General features: G+C 39.8%; 1 protein-coding gene across 1 annotated transcript in view; it reads right to left on the bottom strand.

The window, feature by feature from the left end:
- Window positions 1-1587: 1587 nt before the first annotated feature.
- Window positions 1588-22374, bottom strand: part of rtel1 (regulator of telomere elongation helicase 1) — a 61668-nt gene continuing 40881 nt past the window's right edge. Inside the window, exons 25-34 of the mRNA XM_046395854.1 lie at window positions 19478-19643; window positions 19192-19349; window positions 19012-19110; window positions 17449-17659; window positions 16755-16892; window positions 14054-14179; window positions 12744-12929; window positions 12496-12618; window positions 10398-10554; window positions 1588-2013 (exon numbers count right to left, since the gene is read on the bottom strand). Of these exons, the coding sequence (XP_046251810.1) occupies window positions 1905-2013; window positions 10398-10554; window positions 12496-12618; window positions 12744-12929; window positions 14054-14179; window positions 16755-16892; window positions 17449-17659; window positions 19012-19110; window positions 19192-19349; window positions 19478-19643 (1473 nt within the window). The 3' untranslated portion in view covers window positions 1588-1904. The remainder of the gene's footprint in view (window positions 2014-10397; window positions 10555-12495; window positions 12619-12743; window positions 12930-14053; window positions 14180-16754; window positions 16893-17448; window positions 17660-19011; window positions 19111-19191; window positions 19350-19477; window positions 19644-22374) is intronic.

Genomic DNA, 22374 nt, shown 5'->3' with positions numbered 1-22374 from the left:
TGCGGTCCGTGCTCACCGAAGCTGAAGAAGAATTGCTCACACAGGTCAGCCACTGTGTCGCCAACTCGGCCACACGGACACCACCGCTCCACTCGCGATGACGAAGGCCCCAGGACACAGACGAGCATGGCGAGCTCGGGTCACGGCACCATAGTAACGGTCGTTGCACCGTTATGAATATTTTTTAGTGAAAAGCTGACTCAGTGAATTTGGTTCAACTCGCCATTTATTGGCGATATCCTGGGAAAACAGGAGCAAAAATGTCTCACAGGCAGGAATAGCAATAAACTCTGCGACGAACATACACTGAAATATACAACCTAAGACTGGCCATTATTGTAGCATCTAAGCTAGCGACTTTCCTATAATGGGGTGCATTTAAACATATAAAAGTAAAATGGAATGTTTACAGGCTAGTTACTGTCACATTTAAGAAATGTCAAGCCATACAAATACTATATAAATTTACAGTGTAGAATAATAGAGTTTGTCCTTTAATTGGCAGAGCTTATTATGACACGACTCACCACATGGACAGCATGGAGCAAACTGGCATCAGTAGTGGGGTGTCCCCTGCCAAGTTCGCAGGGGCTCCATAGGTGCACCAATCCATACTGTCCATGGGGAACCAACAATTGCCACATACAGCCACAACCATATCCCAATGGCAAGTGGAACAACAATGACGCCAAGGGAAGTTATTACCCTGTTACATGAGCACTGCCAGAGCCTTACAAAATGACTTTCAGCAGGGCACTGGTGTGAATGTCTCTGACCAAACAATCAGAAACAGACTTCAAGAGGGTGGCCTGAGGGCCCTCTGTCCTCTCTGTGCTCACTGTCGGGCTACATGGAATTTGACTGGCATTTGCCATAGAACACCAGAATCGTCAGGTCCGCCAATGTTGCCCTGTGCTTTTCGTAGATGAGAGCAGGTTCACCATGAGCACATGTGACAGATTTGAAAGGGTCTGGAGAAGCTGTAAAGAATGTTATGCTGCCTGTAACATCATGGAGCATGACTTGTATGGTAGTGGGTCAGTGATGATCTGGGAAGGCATATCCATGGAGAAGCACATGGACCTCTACAGGCTAGACAACGGCACCCTGACTACCATTAGGTATCGGGATGAAATCCTTGGACCCATTTTCAGAACCTACGCTGAAGCAGTGGGTCCTGGGTTCATCCTGGTGCACGACAATACACAGTCTCATGTGGCAAGAGTATGCAGGCAGTTCCTGGAGGATGAAAGAATTGATACCAATGACTGACCCCCACACTCGCCTGGCCTAAATCCAACAGAACACCTCTGGGACATTATGTTTCGGTCCATGTGATGCCTCCACTGTCCAGGTGCTCAGTGATGCCCTGGTCCAGATCTGGGAGGAGATACACCTGGACACCATTTGTCGTCTCATTAGGAGCCTACTCCGATGGTGTCAGGGAAGCAAACAAGCACATGGGGGCCATAGAAACTAGTGATCATTTTGAGTTGCTGCAATGAAATTTCAGCTAAATTGTCTAGCCTGCCGGGCATCATTTTTTCACTTTGATTTTCGGAGTGTCTTTGAATTCAGAAACACACACACACACACAAAATCCTTTTATTTCTTCATATTACATTTTCAGTTTTCATGACATTAATTAAATACAGAACAGGCTTTGTTTAGTTAAATCACAAATCCCTTACAGCCTCTGTGCCAATAGTCATCTCAAATTAGCTCTTATCTTGGGAGTTTCTTCCTCCCTACATAGAGAAAGATAAAATATTTTGTCATAAAGTTGTTGACTTTCATGTCCAACACTAATTCTTCAATTCTGTCTGCCTGTCTTCTCGTGTTGGGATGATTACTGAGCAAGATTACGGTGTCTGGCTAGTTTATAGTTTTGTCAGTACTAACAGTTATGATCTTTCTGTAATGCGTACACAAATATGTTCCTGTAACTTATAATCTACTTTGAGAAAAAATTGGAAATCTTGCTCTGTGTCTTCAAAGTAGATGCCAGTGGACCTGTTAAAAAAAAAAAAAGAGTTGTAAGTTCTCAACATTATCAGAAGTCTTATTATATTTAATTTTAATACTATTATTGGTTGAATAAATAATAACAATATAACTGCATCTGTGGAAATTTAAACCTCACAATCACAAAGTTTAAGAAAGCACAATTTCCTTCAAAGACCCAAACATAGTATAGTTTGAGACACATATCAAAATTAAATAACTGTTACAATTTTAAAATGAGAGCTAGCAGGCTTTACAGAGGCTTGCAGATCAAATACGACAAAACATAGCAGAGAAACGTCAGAACTTAAGATTCTATTCTTGCACAAAAATATTAAATTTACTATTTACTTTCAATGACTATTGAAATGTCTATTTATGCCTGCTTTCCAAGTCTTGATATTTTTCCCTCAAATCTGCAAGCAATATAGTGGGACTACCATAAAAAACAAACAAAAAAAAAAAATACAAAAAAAAACAAAAGGCAATCCTGATGTCATGGAATATTGAGACTTTTGGAGAGAAATATTTTTCCCACAAACAAAATTAATTAAATCAAATTAACCAGATGCATGGCTAGATTGATGTATTTAAATAACAAGCAGAGAATTTTGTTTATTATGGTTACGGTTATCACAGCTTATTCAGCTTATGATGCAGATTCCAAAAGGTTGGGATACTATGGAAAATTAAAATAATGTAAAAAAATGCAATCACTTGCAAATGAACTGTTTACCAACAGTTTTATGAAGTTTTCCTGAGCCCATATAGTTCTTTCTTTTATGTAATCATATATTTGACAAAATGGTGAACTTCAGCCCATACGACCAAGCCCCTATAACCCGCTACCAATAAACCAGTCTTATGTTGCCCCTATCCAAACATTAAATATGTTGTCTTTGTGTTGGTTTCAATTAAAGCTAATACATTTAGTTGATTAATCAATGAAATGAAAATTAGCTCCTAACTGTTTTGATAATCTATGATTCATTTCAGTCACTTGCTGGATCCAGCTTCTTAAATTTAAGAATTTACAGCCTTTCTTTATCTTTTATGAAGATTCTTGATAGGACTCTTTGAGATTTATGAGCAATTATGAGTTATTAATTTATTTTGACAATTAAGTGTTGCAGCGGTGACTCACACGCAAACTCAGGAGCTTTTTGTCTTTTATTTTACTTACTTCACAGCAGCGTCTCAAACCAACATAAATCTTATTGGAAAATGAAAAGCACAGCACGAGAAAATAATCGTCTATCACACTCCTCTTTGTTACAAAACTGACTAAAAAAAGAAAACACTTCTGCTATAACTTTGATTTGACTATAACTGATGCCATCTACTGGCGAAACACATGTAACACATCCTTGCTTAACGTTCACTATTTTAACTTATTCCCTTGAATACCTTCACACATCTTAAAACTTTATGTATATCAGAACACATCATGAAATAAAAGAATTGGGGTCCCCTTATGTTTCTGACACAGTGGATGTCTCACATAAGTACAAAAAATAATTGGCAGATTAATTGATAATGAAAATAATTGTGAGTTGCAACCCTATTTTCAAGTGAGTATATGCCAAAAAGGATTAGGATTGTCACATTCTGTTTTTAGACCGGCCTGCGATGGAATTATCTTTGGCCTGCTAATTTTTAATTGTTATTAAATCAGGCCCGCCAGTATATTGCCCACACTATTAGAACTGCAAGTCTCACAATACACTGCTAGTGCGACATCACGTAAATCAAAGGCCCTGTTTATCAGCAGCCTGATGGAGTGAGTAGCTTACCTGTGGTCACCTTTTAGCTAGCGTTACCCGTCTCCCTGAAAAATGGCTAAATGGAAGGTGGACTTTGAAAACAGGTTTTCTGATAAGGTGGGAGGCAGAGTATATGTTCACGGATATGAAGGACAAAGCTGTTTGTATTCTGTGCGGAGACAGTGTGGCTGAAATGACAGAATATAATGTAAGACCCTACGAAACGAAACACCATGACAGGTACAAGGATTTGGACATCAAACAAAGGCTCCAGAAGGTAGAAGAGTTGAAAAGAAGTTTGATGTCACAGCAGGCCATGTTTAAAAATGTCAAATCACAAAGCGAGGACGTTGTAAATGCCAGTTTTATTGTGGCACCAGAGATCGCAAAATCTGTCCGACCATTTACAGAGGGAGAATTTGTCAAAAACTGCGTGATAGAAGTTTGTGATGTATGCCCAGAAAAAAAGGAAAGCATTTTTAAATGTGAGCCTGAGCAGAAACACTGTTGCTAATGGTGTAAATCAGCTCGCCACCAGTCTACAACAGCTGGTGGGAAAGGGAAAAGATCGTATCGTGTACTCCCTTGCTGTGGATGAGAGCAACAACACTACTGATACTGCCCAGCAGTCAGTCTTTATCCGTGGAGTGGATTCAAGTCTGTGGAGGAACTTCTGGGATTACACTTAATGCATGGCACAACTACGGGAAAGGATATCTTTCAGGAGGTATCCACATATGTGATTGAAATAGGGCTGTCTCTGTACAAACTTACGGGCCTGACTACAGATGGAGCACCCGCAATGCACGGTCAAAAAAGTGGATTGGTTGGCAGGATCAGGGAGGAAAACGGCGCAGGCGAGCTGACAACTTACAACATCATTCCAGGAATCGCTGTGCGGCAAATCCTTGAATGTTATCAACACCATAACACAAGCAGTTAATTTCATAAGAGCTAGAGGTTTAAATCACCGTCAGTTCAAGGCTTTTCTGGAAGAGTTGTGTTTAGAATATGGTGATTTGTCCTATCACACAGAGGTGCGGTGGCTTAGCCAAGGAAAAAGGCTGAAAAGATGGAGATGTGAGTTCATGGAAAGCAAAGGGAAAGACACAACAGAGCTCTGGAACAAAAAGTTTCTGTGTGAGTTGGCATTTCTGTGTGACATCACAAGCCATCTTAATGCGCTCAACCTGCAACCTGCAGCGACTTTGTGATCACAGACATGTATGCTTCAGCGGGGGCTTTTAAAACCAAGCTGCGCCTATAGGAGACGCAGATGTTAAAAGAGAACTTGAGCCATTTTCCGTGCTGCCAAACCATGAAAAAGCAGGTCTCTACCATCATGTTTCCCAGTACAGTTTACTGAAAAAATTGAGCTGATTGAGCTCCAATGTAGTGACACACTCAAGGCAAAATATGATAATGTGGGCTCTGCACAGTTTCCACGTTTCATCCACAACACAATGCCCCATTTGCGTACCCAAGCTGCTCATATGCTCTCTAGAAGATGGAGAGAGTACTTTATTAATCCCTCAGGAAGGTTCCTCTGGGAAATTAAGTTTCCAGCAGCGTCTTTACAGTAGATATAGTCAAAGATAAATAGAGCAAAAGTTAAAATAAGAAATGTAAAAGGGCAGGAATTTGGAAAAAAAAAGAAGTGTAAAAGCTGTATAATCGATTGTATAATGGTCAAGTAGAAAAGTGCAGTTATTGTTCAGTTGTATTGTTTTGTTTAAAGTGCAGTTATTTTATTGTACATTTGTATTGTTAAAGTTTAAGGTGTGTGTTTTTTGTTGTTGTTTTGTTGTTCATTTGTCTTGTTTGTTTAGTCCGCCACGTTCAGGCCCCCTCCTAAGGAAAGTATTACAGAGCAGCAAAATGAGCTTTAATACATGTTTATTTTTTCTTGCTACTACAGGGCATCTGATTTTTCTTTGAAGTAAATTAATTTCTGGCTGTTGTTGGCCTGTAGAAAAAAATGTTTTCACTTTAAATTACTCTGGAAACACTGAGCCATAAGAAATTAATGCAACAAGTTTATATTTATTTAATGACTGCTGTTGTTTTATAGGAAATAACTTCTGCACAGTGTTCAAGTTCAATATTTTCAATAAGGTCATTTCAATTTGTTTTCAATAAACACTGAACAAGTTCAGCCCTTGACTTGGAGCATTTTTTATATTTTGGCCCACTGTGTATTTGAGTTTGACAAACCTATTTTACAGTGATTCAACTTTTTTGGAATCAAGGCTCTAGATGAATTGCCTGTCACAGACCAGGACAAAGGGAGATCTATCTCAGTGGGAGGGTAGCCAAATATATCAGTTGTGCCCCACCTTTGTTGGTAGTAGGGGACTGAACTTCATTGTGGCTTCCGGCTTGGCTTCTTCTCCAATGACTATTAAATGGACATACATAGACTTATTCTTGTCTTACAGTTAAGCTGCCTGATGAAGTAACAAACAAGTAACCCGCATTGCTTTAGAGTGGTTGCAGTCCTCCTTGTATGCTAAGTTCTAACACATCGCAATAGCATGTAGAAAGATCATAAACTGTATTCCCATATCAGATGGCTCAAGAATGCCATATTCCATCTAAAAGTAGAAAACTAAACCCAAAGGATGAAGAACCCTTGGGAACCTATTATTTTTGTAGACATTGTTGTTATTATGCTGTGGAAATGCATTTCAGGGACTCAAGAAATGAAGGATCTTTATTTGTCATTACAGCTCAAACAGAGCAATGCAATAGAGGATGTTACATACTGTGACAAAGAAGACTACACATAAGTAAAAAAGAAAAAATATAAAAATAGACAGCTGTCCTCTCTATCTGCTCCAGGGAGTTGCAGTCTAGAACGGTGCAATTCCCAGACCAGGCAGTGATGCAGCTGCTTAGGACACTCTTGATAGTCTCTCTGTGAGAAAAGTGTTCAGAATGTAGGGCGGAAGATGAGCTTTCGTTAGCCTTTTCAGAAAGTACAGATGCTGCTGGGCTTTCCTGGTGCTGGAGCTGCTGTTGAGGGAACAGGTGAAGTTCTCATGAAGGACTTGGACAAGGTGCTCTTGACAATATCTATGGAAGAGCTGTCAAGAGTTTGCGGAGCATGATCATCCTGGCATCTCCTAAAGTCAACAACCATCTTTTGTCTTAGAGACAGGTTGTTGGCTCTGCAACAGGCTGCTAGTTGTTTCACCACGTCTCTGTATGCTGACTTGTTGTTATTGCTGATGAAGCCAACACGGTCGTGTCATAAGCAAACTTGATAATGTGGTTTGAGCTATGCATTGCTGCACAGTCATGAGTCAGCAAAGTGAACAGCAGTGGACTGAGCGTGTGCCCTGTGGGGTTCCAGTACTTAGTGTGGGGGTGCTGGATTCTGCTCCCAGTCTGGACCATCTCAGGTCTCCCAGTCAGAAAGTAATGGATCCAAATGCAAAGGGAGGTGTTCAGGTTCCCGAAGCACTTCATGTTGATGGGTGTGACAGGATGGTAGTCACTGAGGCAAGACTTCTTTGGCATGGTTACGATGGTAGTTGACTTGAAGTATGTGGGAACATGGCACTGCTCAGGGAAATGTTGAAGATGTCAGTGGACTTGTTCAGATGGAGATGGGGTCGACTTCTTCGCCGCCATGTCGTTCTCTGCCTTGAAGTGGTTCAGCACATCTGGATGGGAGGTAGGTGAAGTCGTCCTGTAGTTAGTGATGTCTCTAAACTCACACCATGTAGTCTGCTAAAGTCAGTTGAAGTCTAGTTTATTGTTCAGGGAGCAAACATTGGACAGCGAGATGGACAGGAGAGCTGGTTGACTAGGGTTTGTTCTTAGCCTAGCACAGTCTCCTGCCCTCTTGCGGTGCTTCCACTTTCTTGCACACTGCTCCCGATATCCTCTTTGCCAGCTTCTCTGGCAGATCCATCATGCAGGATGATTTCTGCAGTGTATTATTGTGTAGCAATTGCAGACATGGACGCCAGTTCTTTTGGCTTCCACGCACCATAAAAAAGTTTTTTAAAAAAGCACTATTTTCCTGTCAGGAGTGGCTGCTGCGTGATACTGTCGCATCAACCGCAGAACTGGATTAATGCATGTTACTCATTTGGCTTCTTCCCCAGAGTCTTTGCACTTTCTTGTCTCAGCAGATGGTAATGGCACACTAAAACAAAAAACTAAATAATGCTAAATAGAATGACTGGAAGGAGTGATATTACTGCTGTTGCTTTGTATCTGCCCGTGCCCCCCATTCTCTCTCTCTTCTCCCTTTCCCTTTCTCAGCCCAACTGGTCAAGGCAGATGGCTGCTCACCTAGAACCAGGGTTTGCTTTACTTGTCCTCACAGGTATTGCCAAGTGCATATCCATGAAGGGACACTGGGTCTCTGTGTGTTGAAGACTAAATTACAATTACATTTATTATAGGTCTAGGCCTGCTCTATTTGGAAAGTGTGATGAAAGATACAAGGATACAAGATACAAGATAGGTTTATTTGTCACATACACAATCATACACGGTACAATGTGCAGTGAAATTCTTTGTGTCCCTGCTACCAAAAAAATAGGTAGATAAAAAATTTTAATTTAAAGAAAAAAAATAATAAAATTAAAATTAAATTTAAGAAAAGTGAAAATGTGCATTATTTACATGAGTGGTATTTACATCTAGATTTTGTTGTGATTTGTCGCTATATAGATAAATGGAATTGAAATCTTCCTCCACCATGGGGGCAAAGTTGCTTTGACTTCCACAAAATCTGGGAGGACCAAATTAAATGCAGCAAGTCCCTAGGGCAGAATTTTCTTAGTTGTAAGCACCTGGGCCCATTGATCTCCAACTATAAAGTCTCCTTCTGCTCAGAGGGTTTCTTTTTTTCCGTCACGTTATCAACACCACTATCTCATCTAACGTTACACGTGCTGCTTGTCAACTACTGTCGGAGATATCCAAAAAACAACAGACATTAAGCAACCAGAGCCAGTGTCGAAGAAAAGATTTTTTTGGAAAAGTGGTTCCAAGATGTGCCGTGGCTTGAAGCTAACGATGAATGCACTGAAATGTGCTGCAAGATTTGCAACTCGCATCCACAGCTAGCAGACAAAACAGGTGCGTTTTGCAAAGGCTCAAAGAATTTCAATCATCCTTTATTTGACAAACATGAAAAGAGCAAGGAGCTCATGAATGTGGTGCCAGCCATTGCTAATAAACAAGCTAGCCGAAAAGAAATGTCCAGGCGGCCACTTACCAGATGGCGAGATGAGCTGATTGAAGAATGGTGGCAAGCTCTGTTTGATATTTTTCTCCTCGCCTTCCATAAAGCTAAACGTGCACATCCCATATCTTCCTATTCTGAGAATATTCCTTTACTGAAGTGGCTAGGAGTAAATGTTGAAGGTGCATATCATTCAGGTGAAGGGGGCACATGGATCGTGCAGAGCAGTGGGGAGTTACGAGCCAAGTTGCAGTCTGCTGGGGGGAAATCGTTTACACTTTTTCTGTGCCCGGCAACGGAGAGTTTACCTCGGACTTTCTTGGTTCGATTGAACTGGGTCTTGACCAAACTGCGCAGGCCATAACAGATAGACCGAACAAGAAAGTTGGTAGACTAGACGGGGGCTGCTGTCAACGTCGGTATGTACAACGGTGTTGTGCCAAAACTCCGTCAACTCTCCGTTGAAGACTCCCTTGTGCACATTCGGTGCACTGCACACACACTGGAGAATTGTGCAAAATCAGTTGATTGCAACGTTCCTTACTTTGAGACATTTAATCACTCTGTGGTCAAGCTGCTGCAGTTTTATTTACAAAAAGGTGGAGCAAAAGAAAAAATGCTGCACTGAAGAAGCTGTGTGAAGAAAATGGGATCTCCTTTGTGAAACTGGGTAAGTTTCATAATATCAGATGGTCTGCATGGAAGCATGAAACAATGTTAAAAATATCAAGACTATTGCCACCCATCAAAATACAACTGGCTACAAGTGATTTTTTTTCGGGGCATTCTGTCAAACATACTTGACACTGGCAACATTTTCAAGACCACATCCATTAGGTTTCAGAAGGAAAAGCTGACCATTGGAGAATGTAAGGATGAACTCATGGTGGCCATTGGACGGTTCACACTTCTGCTTGATGGTGAAGGCCACTACAAGCACACACTGTTTCTAATACTGATGCTGACAGAGACAAGACAAACTTAGTCAGGGGGTTAATTGAAGTTGAGTTTGAAATCAGAAATGACTCCCTCAAGTCCTGTGATGATTTCTTAGTATTTGATCCTTCAACATGGCATGGCAAATGCAAGACTTCCACAGTTTTGGAAACACAACAGTTTGCAGCATTCTCAAGAAATATGAGGCCACCTTGCAACTTGACAAAGACACCACAGTGACAGAATGGATGCGCTTATAGCAGGCAGGAAAATGTCTGGGAATCTCTTCTGTGTATGACCTGGTCCAAATTGTAAATACAAGTATCCCAGATGCTTACTCCAACATCAACAAGGTGGTTAAGCTGTCTCTTACACTGCCTTTAAGCAGTGCAGTCTGTGAGAGGGGATTCTCATATCTCAACATAATAAAAACCAAGTACAGATCTCATCTGTCACATGCTCATCTCTCAGCACTGATGCACATTCACCTGTCAAAGCAGACCACAGAGACATTTGACCCAAAGCCAGCTGTTGACCTGTGGATGGAGACTAATCGGAGGCTCAACCAACAACAGGGAGGTGCATCTGCAGCATCTTCACCATCTTCCATGCAGGAAGCTGAAGCAAAGGACAGTGGGGGCGACACTGAGGAGGACAGTGGAGAAGTGAAGACTGCACTTATGAAGACCACGCTACGTATGGTGAGTACAAACACCATCTCCTGGTACTTGCCTGAGTAACTCACTAAAAAAGTTATGTGGTCACAGCCATGATACCACCTAGTGGCAACAGGGAATGACATATTGTTTGATCTTACTATCTTAACAACACATGGGGAAAAGTGTCATCACCCTGCGAGGATGGGACTGGAGGTAGGAAGGCGTGGTGGGATGGATTGTAAAGATGAGTAGGAGAGACTAAAGGGTTTTGAAAAGGCAGTTTTTTATTTTAATATGGTGATCTTATTTATATCAAAATATTTCAAAATTCAAATTCATTCAAGATGTTTATAAGAAGGGACTTTAGTATGTTCAGTTCCTGTATGGACCAGGTTGAAGGTCAAGTAACTATGAGAGAGAATACCACTGACATATCCAAATAACAAGGCCTACAATAATTTTCGTATTGTTACATTAATTGTGTGCCCCTGTCTAGCTAGTTGACATGATTTTCAGTGCAGATGAATCATAAATGCAAACACTTTTTCCACTTTCAGTGTTTGTTTCAAGAGTCAATGACATGATGCCAACTAATTCCTTTTGAAAAGTTGAACCATCCTGTACATCAACAAAGCCAGCCAGCTTGCTAGCCCACAGCAGTGCATGAAGCAAAACTATCTTGTATTAGCATGACCCAAGCTTAATTTTGCAATTATTACGCTCTTGCATGACAGGTTGGGTACTACTGGTATAGTCTTACAAATGCTACATATTAGGCAAAAGTGCACTTACATTTGGATGTTAAAAATGTGTCACCACTCGCTCCTTTCAAAAAAATGGTTTGCCATGTTTGTTTTTCTGTTTAGATCGACGGGATGAGACTTGAGAACTGTAAATCCCTATCTGATCATATTGAGATTATTATGACCCAGTCTGCCTGTGTTTTAGAATACTGAACTAAAATCAACAAGATCAGTTTGACCTGTGCCTGAGAAAAGGGAAATTTCATTATCTGGACTACTCATATAGATTACAAATTTTGAAATATTGGTCCCAAGACTCTGACTTGAAGCAGATACTACTGAGATGTTGGAGGAAAGGGATGGGTGGGGGGTGTCCACATCCTTATGAATAAAAAACTACAGCAATAATGTAACTGGCTGCTTATGAGAGTGTGACATACCCTTTACTGGACAAGCTTAATTTGTATATTTTTGCATAGGTTGCTATCACTGGCTGGTTGTATGTAGAGATCAATCTAGTAATTTGGTGTAACCAAAGGACTGTTGTGCATAATAATGGTGAAAATTTACCATAAGTGTGAGTATTTGTGTGTGTTTAGTTAGTAAGTTTATTTAAACTTTTTTTTCTGTTATGTCCTACCAATTTAAGTTGTCTATTCTTTGACTGCTCTAAACTTTAAGACAAAAAGGGCATCATTAATAAATAAACAATAAATGAATAAAGAAATGGGCATGGACCTGAGATGGGATACACCCCATACAGATGGAGTAGGGAAATACTGAGCAATGGACTAACACATTGTTGGTTTTGATTATTTCATGAAATTTGTTGTTTGTAAGAAACATTTAAAAATACACCTGCACAACTTCATTAAAAATATCTTGGTCTTCAGACCTGGAATACTGCTAATGATTATCATTAACTGAAATTTTGCAAGGACTTTGTCATAATTAGTCTAGTTGGGTATTTTGCTAAGGTTAGCTTGAAGGCCGCTCAAACACTGTGGTGCAGTGCAATTACCTGCAACTACCAACCACTGACATCTACTACTGGACACTGGACAGCTGAAAAAATTAGGAGGCACTAATGGTCTTCATGAAGATGACTTACAAACAGCATGTGCACAATATAAGAAATACAAACATATGTCATTATTACTATAATACATTGGGGTTTTCTTTACCATGTTTTTGCTGGTCTTCACTGACAGTAGAAACATCAGCAGTACAAACTGACTGATCTATCAAAGCATCCAGCATCTTTTGGTATTGCTTCTTATGGTGAGGACGAATAAACATGCCAAATCCTTGAGAAAAGAAAGTTGAAAGATAGAATGAATAGTGAGAACCATCAATAAAATATTGTAATTCAAACTTACAAATTTTAAAAGAATGTAAATATGCTGTATGTACTGATATGAAAGGAACTTACTGACTAGAAGGCTGATGTCATTTCTCTCTGTGAATAAGCTTGTGACTTTGGTCACCAGGTTTTCATAGTTGTCTGTCTTCTTGTAGCTAGAAATGGTGTGAAACAGCTGAGCTGATTTTTCCACTCCAAGGGCTTTTTTCACATCAGCCAGAAAGGTAGAATGGACTTCACTATTTGAAGCAGAATCTGTTTAATATGAGAAGACAGTACTGAAGTTTATTTCATGCTCAATAACCATTCATTCAACACAAGGAATACACCTTTTCAAAGTATACTCCAAATCTAAGAATACTCAAGTAATTTTTATACCACACCACTACAACAGTTTCATTATGTACTCTGAAAACTCATTTAGAACATAAAGCGGGAAGTGTACTTTTTTTGCCTTTATTAGCCATAGTGAAGGCAGACATGAACCAACAGAGAGAGAGGCATTTCGTGCTACACAGGTACCCGGCCAGAATTGACCATGGTTATGTGACATGTACTGCAACCATTCAGCTAGCGTGGGTCCTGCCCCATCTCACCAAAGTGTCAAATCTAGTGCAGACCCTTAGGCAAGGTCCTTAATGCCATCAGCCTACCTCAGGCATGAGCAAAACCAAACAAAAAAGACTCTGGCTTGGGCAAAGCATTTTTAGACAAGCCCAGAGGAGAAGTACCTGTTGGAATGCTACTACACAAGTAATCCCAGAGAGAGGGGATACATGCAGAAAACCAACATCTACGCCACCAAAGAAGCAACTACTAGCACAGTTGAATTAAAGGTGAGAGTCCTCACTTCGCTCTTGAGTGTTGCATTTCAAATGCAATATGGTGGTATACAGAAGCCACATTGCCAAAAAAACTCATACTTATCCCAATTTATATGGACCTAACTGTATATTAATCATGTGCCAAACGTTTGATCAGATTGCACCAAAATAGTTGTCTATAGACTTGGGAAAACCATGTTCATGAGTGATCTCTCTCTCTCTCTGTGATCTCTCACCTCCCTTTTGTTGTATTTTTTGTGACACATTCCTTTCTCTGCATTCTGCTTGTGTCTTGGGTTTGGCTTTCTCAGGTCGCAGTGAGTGAGCTGAATAATGTGTCAGGTAGTGACTTGCTCTACTGATCTGCATCTGGTCCTCTGCTATAAAACAATAAAAGTTTTCATATTCTACTTAGACCTAGATCAGTGTTGCTTGTGACACTCATGGCGACACTGGGAAATCCTGGGTTGACTTGTCAAGCTGAAAACAACTTTTGTGTCACTGTGCATTGAAAACTTAACTTTCGTATAATTACTGAAAGGTACATTGGCCTACCAGTCTGAGGTTCTCTTAATCCTTCCTGATTTAGGTGGTGGCCTCCTTTGTTGAGCTGCTGTGTATTCAGCTGACTGTAGCTTGACATCCCACTGGAGGATTTTAGACACAGAACTGTCTGTTTGTCTAGAATGTCAAGAGAACAAAACATAACAGTTTCAAAGTCTGTCTTCTTTTTCTACTGTACTTTAAGTAAACTCTTGCATCAACAGAAATCACGTAAGATACAACCCCTGTTCATCTGCTTGGCTTTTAATGATTAAGAATGACTCAAACACACAAACATTAGGAATAAAAAAAATAGTAGTGCCAGTTGGAAAAATTTGAATCCTCTTTATCAGGTTGGAAAATGATCCTAAAACTAGAAAATTTACAAAGCATTATTTAAAATGCACACACCTGTATACTATGCCCCCTTGCCATATTTACATTACACATTTTTTATATGTTTATGTCTTGCATAAGTCTGTTGCTGCTAAAGAGTAAGATGTCTCTTTTCTTTGCAAAGATCTGTGTTTACTGACAGGTACCAGCTCCAGAGAGGATTAGCTGACTGATTAGGGAAGCTGATGATAGGACTGGCCAATTTACTGATTTGGGGCGAAACTCTCTTAATGTCTGTGTTGTCCAGAAAACCTGACAAGTTGAAACTGTAAGCAGTGTTTGGGTCTCTAACATCCACTTTAGCAGTAAACACAAAGTACAGCTGTAACTGATGGGAATGTTTTGCAGGTATTTGGTCGTAAACCAAAGTAATGGACACATTAAAATTAAGGGAGTTCTGACTGACTGGGCACCAATCATTATCCACTGATATTTATTATAAATACAGTATATAAAAATACTTTGATCAGTGGTGTCTAAAAAAACAATCCAAAGAGTCGATCATGCACAAATCAGTTTTTCTAGACCCCACCTGAATGCCACTGCATAAGGTGGGGTTTGAATGGCATCCTGTTGTCTCCCGGTGAGGGTACAGACAGAAGAACAGAAGACAGAAAATGCTTTCACCTAAACTATCAAATGACAACTGAACTGAGTGCTGACTGCAGTGGAGCACATCTTGTCATGCTGCTACTACAGTTACTATAGTAACTAGGCAGCCGTGGCCTAGAGGTTGGGGAAGTGGCTTGTGATCGGAATGTCGCTAGTTCGATTCCCCCACTTGATGGACAGGAAAAATTTGAGTGTGGTGGAGTGATAATGTCCCCACCCATTAGCCGGCTGATGTGCCCTTGAGCAAGGCACTTAACCCCCAGTATATGCTCTCCGGGCGCCTGACGCCGCCCACTGCTCCTGTGTGTTTCACTGCATGTTGCATGTTGCATATGTGTGTGTCTCAATCAGTGATGGGTTAAATGCAGAGAAGTAATTTCCCAGCTTGGGATTAATAAAGTAAATTAAATTAAATTAATTAAAAATGATTACTGTCTGGACAGTTAGTGTGAGGCCTACAAAAAAATCTGAAGATTCTGAAATATTCCCATGACACCAGTTTGCAGGAAAGATCTCACAAATATGTTGTGCTTGTTAAACCAAAGGGGCACAATAAATCTGTCCTGAAATCGGCAGAGCTAGTTAGCTGTTAACAGCCAGTGAGCAACAGTGTCCGTCCTGCAGTGTGTTTGGCTCAACAAGATAGCAGCTAACAGAGCTAACAGCTTACAGGAGAGCTAAACAACATACCTGACATTTTGTATTCAAAGGAACATGAAGAATTGAACAAATAGTGAACTGTAGTTTAATGTGACACCACAAATTTAAAGTAAACACATATATTAAACTACTTCAGCTGAGTCCAGTTTGGATGTAAAAGTACTTTGACTGTGGCATTACACATACTTTATGCTAGTGTATATTTGACCAAACTTTGATGAAAGTAACCAGATACAAGTAGTGATAAAGTCCTGTAGTGGCTTCAAGACACAAAGACCTCAGCACAGAAACTGAGACAAGTGAGACTGAGACACAGAATTTATTTTTAACTAAATTTTGTGCCCTATTTTTAATTGTTTGTTTTATCTTGCAGTTTACAAATAACTTTTCCATTTTTTTTAACTGAGTTATAAATATATTTTTTCTTTATTTGATGTTTAATTAAATAAATACTTATAGAATTATTTATTTTAATATTTTTTTATTTACATTGTAATGGTGTTTTTATTATGAGATAAGAACTTTATCGATCCCGCAGGAAATTGTTGTGCCAGGGTTGCAATACAAAGAAGCATACAAAAATAAATAGTAATAGTATGCCACTAATAATTAACAACTATAGATGTTAATAAGGGAAAAACATTTTGTTTGGTGATTGGCATAAGCCTATACTTCTTCCAGTATTTAGTGGTTGGTGATTCCTGGTTTGAGGCACAACACTTTGATCAATCAGCAGTATAACATCCAATGGGAAAAAATGTTGACATGTGGAGAATGAGCATGATCCATATACATCAACAGAGGATTGATATTAGAAGAAAAGTGACTGCTTAAAATGCCCAACGTGGAAAGATATCAAAAAAGATATTCTCTGGTTCCATTTTCCAATTTAAGAATTTTCTGTTTATATTATTGCAAATTAAATATTATCACTGAAAAAAATAATTATTTTTATATTATGATGATGTTCTCAAACTGAATGAACAGATAAATCCAAAAAACATATTCTGACATGATATATAAAGAAGAGCGCAGTGTCTCATACCACTGTGTAGCATGAGTACTTTATTCTGGTCTTTTGCCAGTGAGCAATCAGGTTTGTATCCACAGTCCTGCCCAGTCAACTCCAGGCATTTCTCATCAAACATCTTCTTGTGATGTGGGCGAACAAACTGGTAGACCCCTGTGACACAGTAGTGGCTGCATTAGAGATCAACTACTGATAAAATCAACACAGATAGCGAGACACAGACAAACACACACACAAAGAAACTGAAGACAACACTAAACATATCCCTATTATCCTTACTAAGCACTCTTTCCATATCCTCTTGCATCTATTTTTCCTGTTTATTATTCATGAACAACATTTCTTGTGTGGCAGAGCATTCATTCATGTTTGGCATCTGTTGTCCTTCTGGCAGCTCTCATTGATTTTTTTGTTCAAAAACACCTGTTTGGAACATTTCATGGGTAAACATGTTAAATGGTAATGGGTGATACCATCATGACTGAGTCTAGAAGGAGCAAAACTGGGTTAAAGCTGTAGTTGGTAAAATTACAGCTTGTTTATGTTTTACAGTGTGTAACATCTTTTTTTGGAATCAGAGTTGTAATATGGTGTGGGTTTGATAAGCTCACTAACAGAGGAGCATCAAAAGTACAAATTTGAAAAATTATGTCACTTATTTTACAGCACTGACAGGTCTATCCAATTGCCTCCTGTTTGCAAGACTTACCTCGTAGCAGACTGTAAGTGTTAGCATCTTCAGTTAAGACAGCTGTCTCAGAAAGCAGGACATCCAGGTTGTCAGTCTTTTTGTAGGTTTGCAGAGCCTGAATGATGCGGTCAAAGTTGACCTGGCTCAGTGACTTCTTCATCTCTGCCAAGAAAATCTTCGCCCTGCTGGCTTTACCTTCTTCAGACACATCCTCCAACCTGCTTATTTTCTTCAACATGATGGACAAAAAAAAATAATATTGGTCACATTTGCATTGTATATTGAAAATGTTTTTCACAGAAATAATAATAATTCAAAAGATATCTCCTGTACCACAAAAATGAATTTATCAAATCTGACAAATTTGATTTTTTTGGGGGGGGGTTGGGGGTAGTTGATAGAATAACTACAGAGTGACACAGGAAAAGGAGAGAGAAAAACAGGTAGCAAAGGGCCATGGATTAGAACTTATCCCACATTGCTGTTGAGCCTTAATGGATGAGACACACATCCTATGAGCTGAGCTACCTACAGTAGGTGGCCCATTCAATTTAGTTGCTACTTCAGAATCAGAATCAGAATTGTCTTTATTGCCATTGTAAGTGAAGAGGTTTCACATTACTAGGAATTTGTCTTGGTGATTGGTGCATACATAGAACGTAACGAGTAACATATAATAGTAGAATAAAATAAAATAAAATAGAATAAGGTAAAACAAAATAAAATAAGTAAAATAAATATGGTTCTGGAGGTAGTCCAAAAGTGAGGTAGTGCAGGGTGGAAGTGTAGTGCAAGTAGGTGAGGTAAACCAGTGCAAATGAACAGCAGGTGGATAATGACATGAGCAGAAATCAGTGCCTGTACTGAAGTAACTGAAGTGCAGGGCAGCATGTTAGTCAGTTGGTGTTCAACATTCCAACAGCAGAGGGGAAGAAGCTGTTCTTGTGGCACTTACACATTTGATCAGAAATTTATCTCCAGCCTGCCTCTCTGTCTGGTTTAGTTAATGGCTACTTTTTTGATTATTAGATCTCTGAATGATTCATATTTCTAACAGTAAGCCCTGCTTGGTGGCATGAAAATCAATGCTCTCTCTTCACCACTGCTGTTTAGCATGGTGGATCAATTTGATCTGTGTTCAACCCCTGAAAAGCACGCACATGTATGCAAACCAGTCTTGAATTAGCCTTAGCATAGACTGATTTGTTAAGGGTTATTCAAGTCAGGTCTTGGAATTTAATCTCCACTTTTTCTTAACACAAATTTTGGTCTGATAATGACAAATTAGCCAAGTGTGGAGAACTAGCATATCATCACTGCTAAAAAAAGAATGCCATAATTTTCACGTATTACACTTATTAGAAACTGTAACACCCATTTTGCTCATACTTATGGGTGTAACTGCAATTTAGGCATCTTTTGTGATTTACAGTACCAGATGGTGTTCTGGGCCGGAAACAGTAGGTGCACAGCAGCACTGTGGCTGAACAGGTTCAGTGGTGACTTCAACTGAAGCTGCAAGGTTCTGTTTCTAAAAACATGAAATCTAACACCACCAAAATCTGCTGCTATTCTTTACACAAAATAAGTACCTACCAATTTGATTTTGCGTTTGCCTCCCCGCATTTCATCATCGATCCTCTTGTCATATTGAAGAGACAGTGTGGACAAACAATTTGCCTTAAAAAAATGCAGAAGTAAACAAATACAGTCATCATAAATAATTTGACTTTTCATTACTGTTTTCATTGTCATACCTACCTTCTCTTCTCCCACAGTAGCATCTTCATCCTCTCCACTACAATGGTCACCTCGCTCCAGTGCATCCAGCAGGTTGACTGGTCTCCTCTGACTATCCTGTACCTCACACTCATACTCAGTGCAAATCCTGGCCATCTGATTGACTCCAGTGTGTTCATCTGATCACAAAACCCAGACAACATTTCCTCTATGAAATGTATCCGAATTTTCAGGTGGCATGGAAACTGTTCCTTTATCTTTAAAGATAGATTAAAGATTTTAAAGATTTTTCTATCTTTATACTTACTGAGTCTCCTCCTCTTCAGGCTGGGAAGGTGAGTGTCCAGCATCTTGGCTTGCTGGGTGTGGGAGCTTTGGGGGGATGAGCAGGAAGTGAAACCAGAGGACTCACTCTCTGGTAAACACTTTGTTCCACAGCTCTCTGTTGCAACCTTCTTTTCTGTCACAGGCCTCTGGCACATTCAAAAACAAGCACAAACAGTCAGATGACAAATTCAATTGGAACACACTTCCATAATGCAGTGCCAGCACACAAGTAAGGTTTGATTTATATAAGATTTGATAGGCACAAAGCTTTGCAGGTGCACCTGAGATGTGTTCTACCACCAGTACTAGCTGTATGTATCAGAGGAGCACGTCATGTTAGTGTCTGCAGTGTGCATCTCTCTCATTGCACATACATTTAAGGGACGATCGCACAAATAATAGCGCATATGTCCTCACAGATTTATTATGTAATCACATTTAATGTCAAGCTCCGTCAGTTTTGTCCACTTCTGAAATGCAGACACTACCAACAAACAAGTGAAGAACAAGGAGAAAAAAAGCATGAAAGCGTCACAAAAATTCAGAAAGCTGTATCTGTTGTTGATCAAGACAAACAAAGCAATAATTATTCATGAATATACAATGTGTGGCTATCCTACACCAAATAAACTGGGGGTTAGGAGTTTGTGTTCTTTAACTTTAATACAAACATCGTCATGGAACATGAGATGCACTTTTGCCTTCATCTATAAATGCTGCTCCACCCTTTCACTGTCTCCATTGGCAGCAGATATTTGTTTATATTTTGTGCATCTTATTCCATCTCCTTGTCCTTTCTAATATAATTCATCTCTCTCTTGTTGTCTTAATAACATAAAAAGGCCTTAAAGATTGGATTATTAGTCATGTAATGATAATCTTACAAAGTCATATCATTTATTCTCCACTTGGTGAACTTATCCAACCTGTTAAGGGTGCCTAGTGAGCATTCATTCACTTGCAGAACATACAAATTAATTTGCAATGAGCCATTTTGTTAAGTACTGTGGCCCTCAGAGACTGATCAAGCACATTTTTCATATTTATGATAGTTAATGGTAAAAACACTTTGTATTCTTTGTGTTGTCTTCATTTTTTTACTTTACTTCACATTTAGTTGTGACTGTTGCTGTTCATCTTCGTGCTGTGTGAGTGAGCATGACAGTTTGTGTATGACAGTAGTCTTACAGGTGACAGTGGGACATCCTTAACTGAAGAGCCCTGTATCATCTACCAGCTTCCCTGCGGAATAGCCCAATGATTCAGCATCCACTGAATCATGTAGCAGCAGCGTATCGCCACATCTCCTGCTCTGAAGACTTCAATGTGCCCCACTTTTCATATTGTAATGAGATGCTCGTCCAAAAGGGAAATGATGATTTCAGTGAAAATGAAACTCTCCTATCTTTTCCTCTGTCAGATCTGATGTATGAATAGAAAGAAGTTCTGGAAGGCAGAGGTGAACCTCTGTTCAAGCCATCCAAGAGGTGAAATCACGGAAAAAATATCACCAAACAGTGATCACCTTTGATTCTTAGATCTTCAGTGAAACAACAATTTCTCTTACACAAAAGTATAAAGTATGTTTATTATACAAACAAAAATTATTATTCTTATTATATTAATAAAACCATAACAAAAATAATAATATGAGCATTAGTAACAATATCTATCATCATTATTATTACTACTGTATATTATGAGTGACTATCATTATGCAAGTCATTATGCTGCCAATATCATGCAATCCAAACGCATCCTATCTGCACAATGATCTCTGTGACGTGGTGCATTTGCTTTGGCCTGAAGATAACCACAATCCCTTACATATTAAAAATGGAAATAAATAGATCCATGATATGAATGTCACATTATGAAATAAAAGTGTCATGAAATAAATAAATATCCATCCATTTTCTATACCGCTTATCCGTCAGGGTCGCGGGGGAGCTGGAGCCTATCTCAGCTGACTACGGGCGAGAGGCGGGGTACACCCTGGACTGGTCGCCAGTCAATCGCAGGGCCAACACACAAAGACAGACAACCACACACTCACACCTAGGGGCAATTTAGAGTAGCCAATTAACCTAACGTACATGTTTTTGGTATTGTGGGAGGAAGCCGGAGTACCCGGAGAAAACCCACGCAGGCACAGGGAGAACATGCAAATTCCACATAGAAGGGCCCAGACTGGGATTCGAACCTGGAACCCTCTTGCCATGAGGCGACAGTGCTAACCACTGCACCACCGTGCCGCCCTATAAATAAATAAATATGGCATTGTGAAATAAAAGTCCTGTGAAACAAATAAAAAATAAACAAAACAGCTCTCCATACATTAAATGTTACTACCCTTCAAAAAAATCTAGTTGGACATTAAACTAATTATTATTTTCTTTTCTGTACATTCAGGAGCCATTTCTAGGACACCACTGTTGCTAAGAATTTGGTTGGACAGAATTTGGTGGACAGAACACAAATAGCTTCTTGAGTACCAGGCAAATGCTGTGTTGTTGTATATTGGTGAAATGTTTGGCTGCATGGAGATTTATGGACATCCCTCCATGAACCACCACCTTACCATGGTGGAGCTATGTTATCAGAGGCTGTTTGCCCATGACAGGGTCTCCCAAGACAAAATAGTCCTGAGGGAAGGGTGAGACAAAGCACAGTTCACAGAGACCTCTATGAAAGGCAAAACCAAGGACAAGTGTACCCTGCCCCGCTCTGGACCAAGGAGCCCGTCGGAGAGCGCCTGGTGGCTGAGGCTTCACCCAAGGGGCCCAGCTGGCTAAGATGCCTCCTAGACGTCTCCCTGGGGAGTTGTTTCAGGCCTGCCCATCTGGGAGGAGACCCCAGGGAAGATCCAGAACACAA

The sequence above is a fragment of the Scatophagus argus genome, chromosome 8 (assembly GCF_020382885.2).
Source record: "Scatophagus argus isolate fScaArg1 chromosome 8, fScaArg1.pri, whole genome shotgun sequence".
Classification (NCBI taxonomy): Eukaryota; Metazoa; Chordata; class Actinopteri; family Scatophagidae; genus Scatophagus; species Scatophagus argus.
This window is presented reverse-complemented; position numbering and strand designations above follow the sequence as displayed.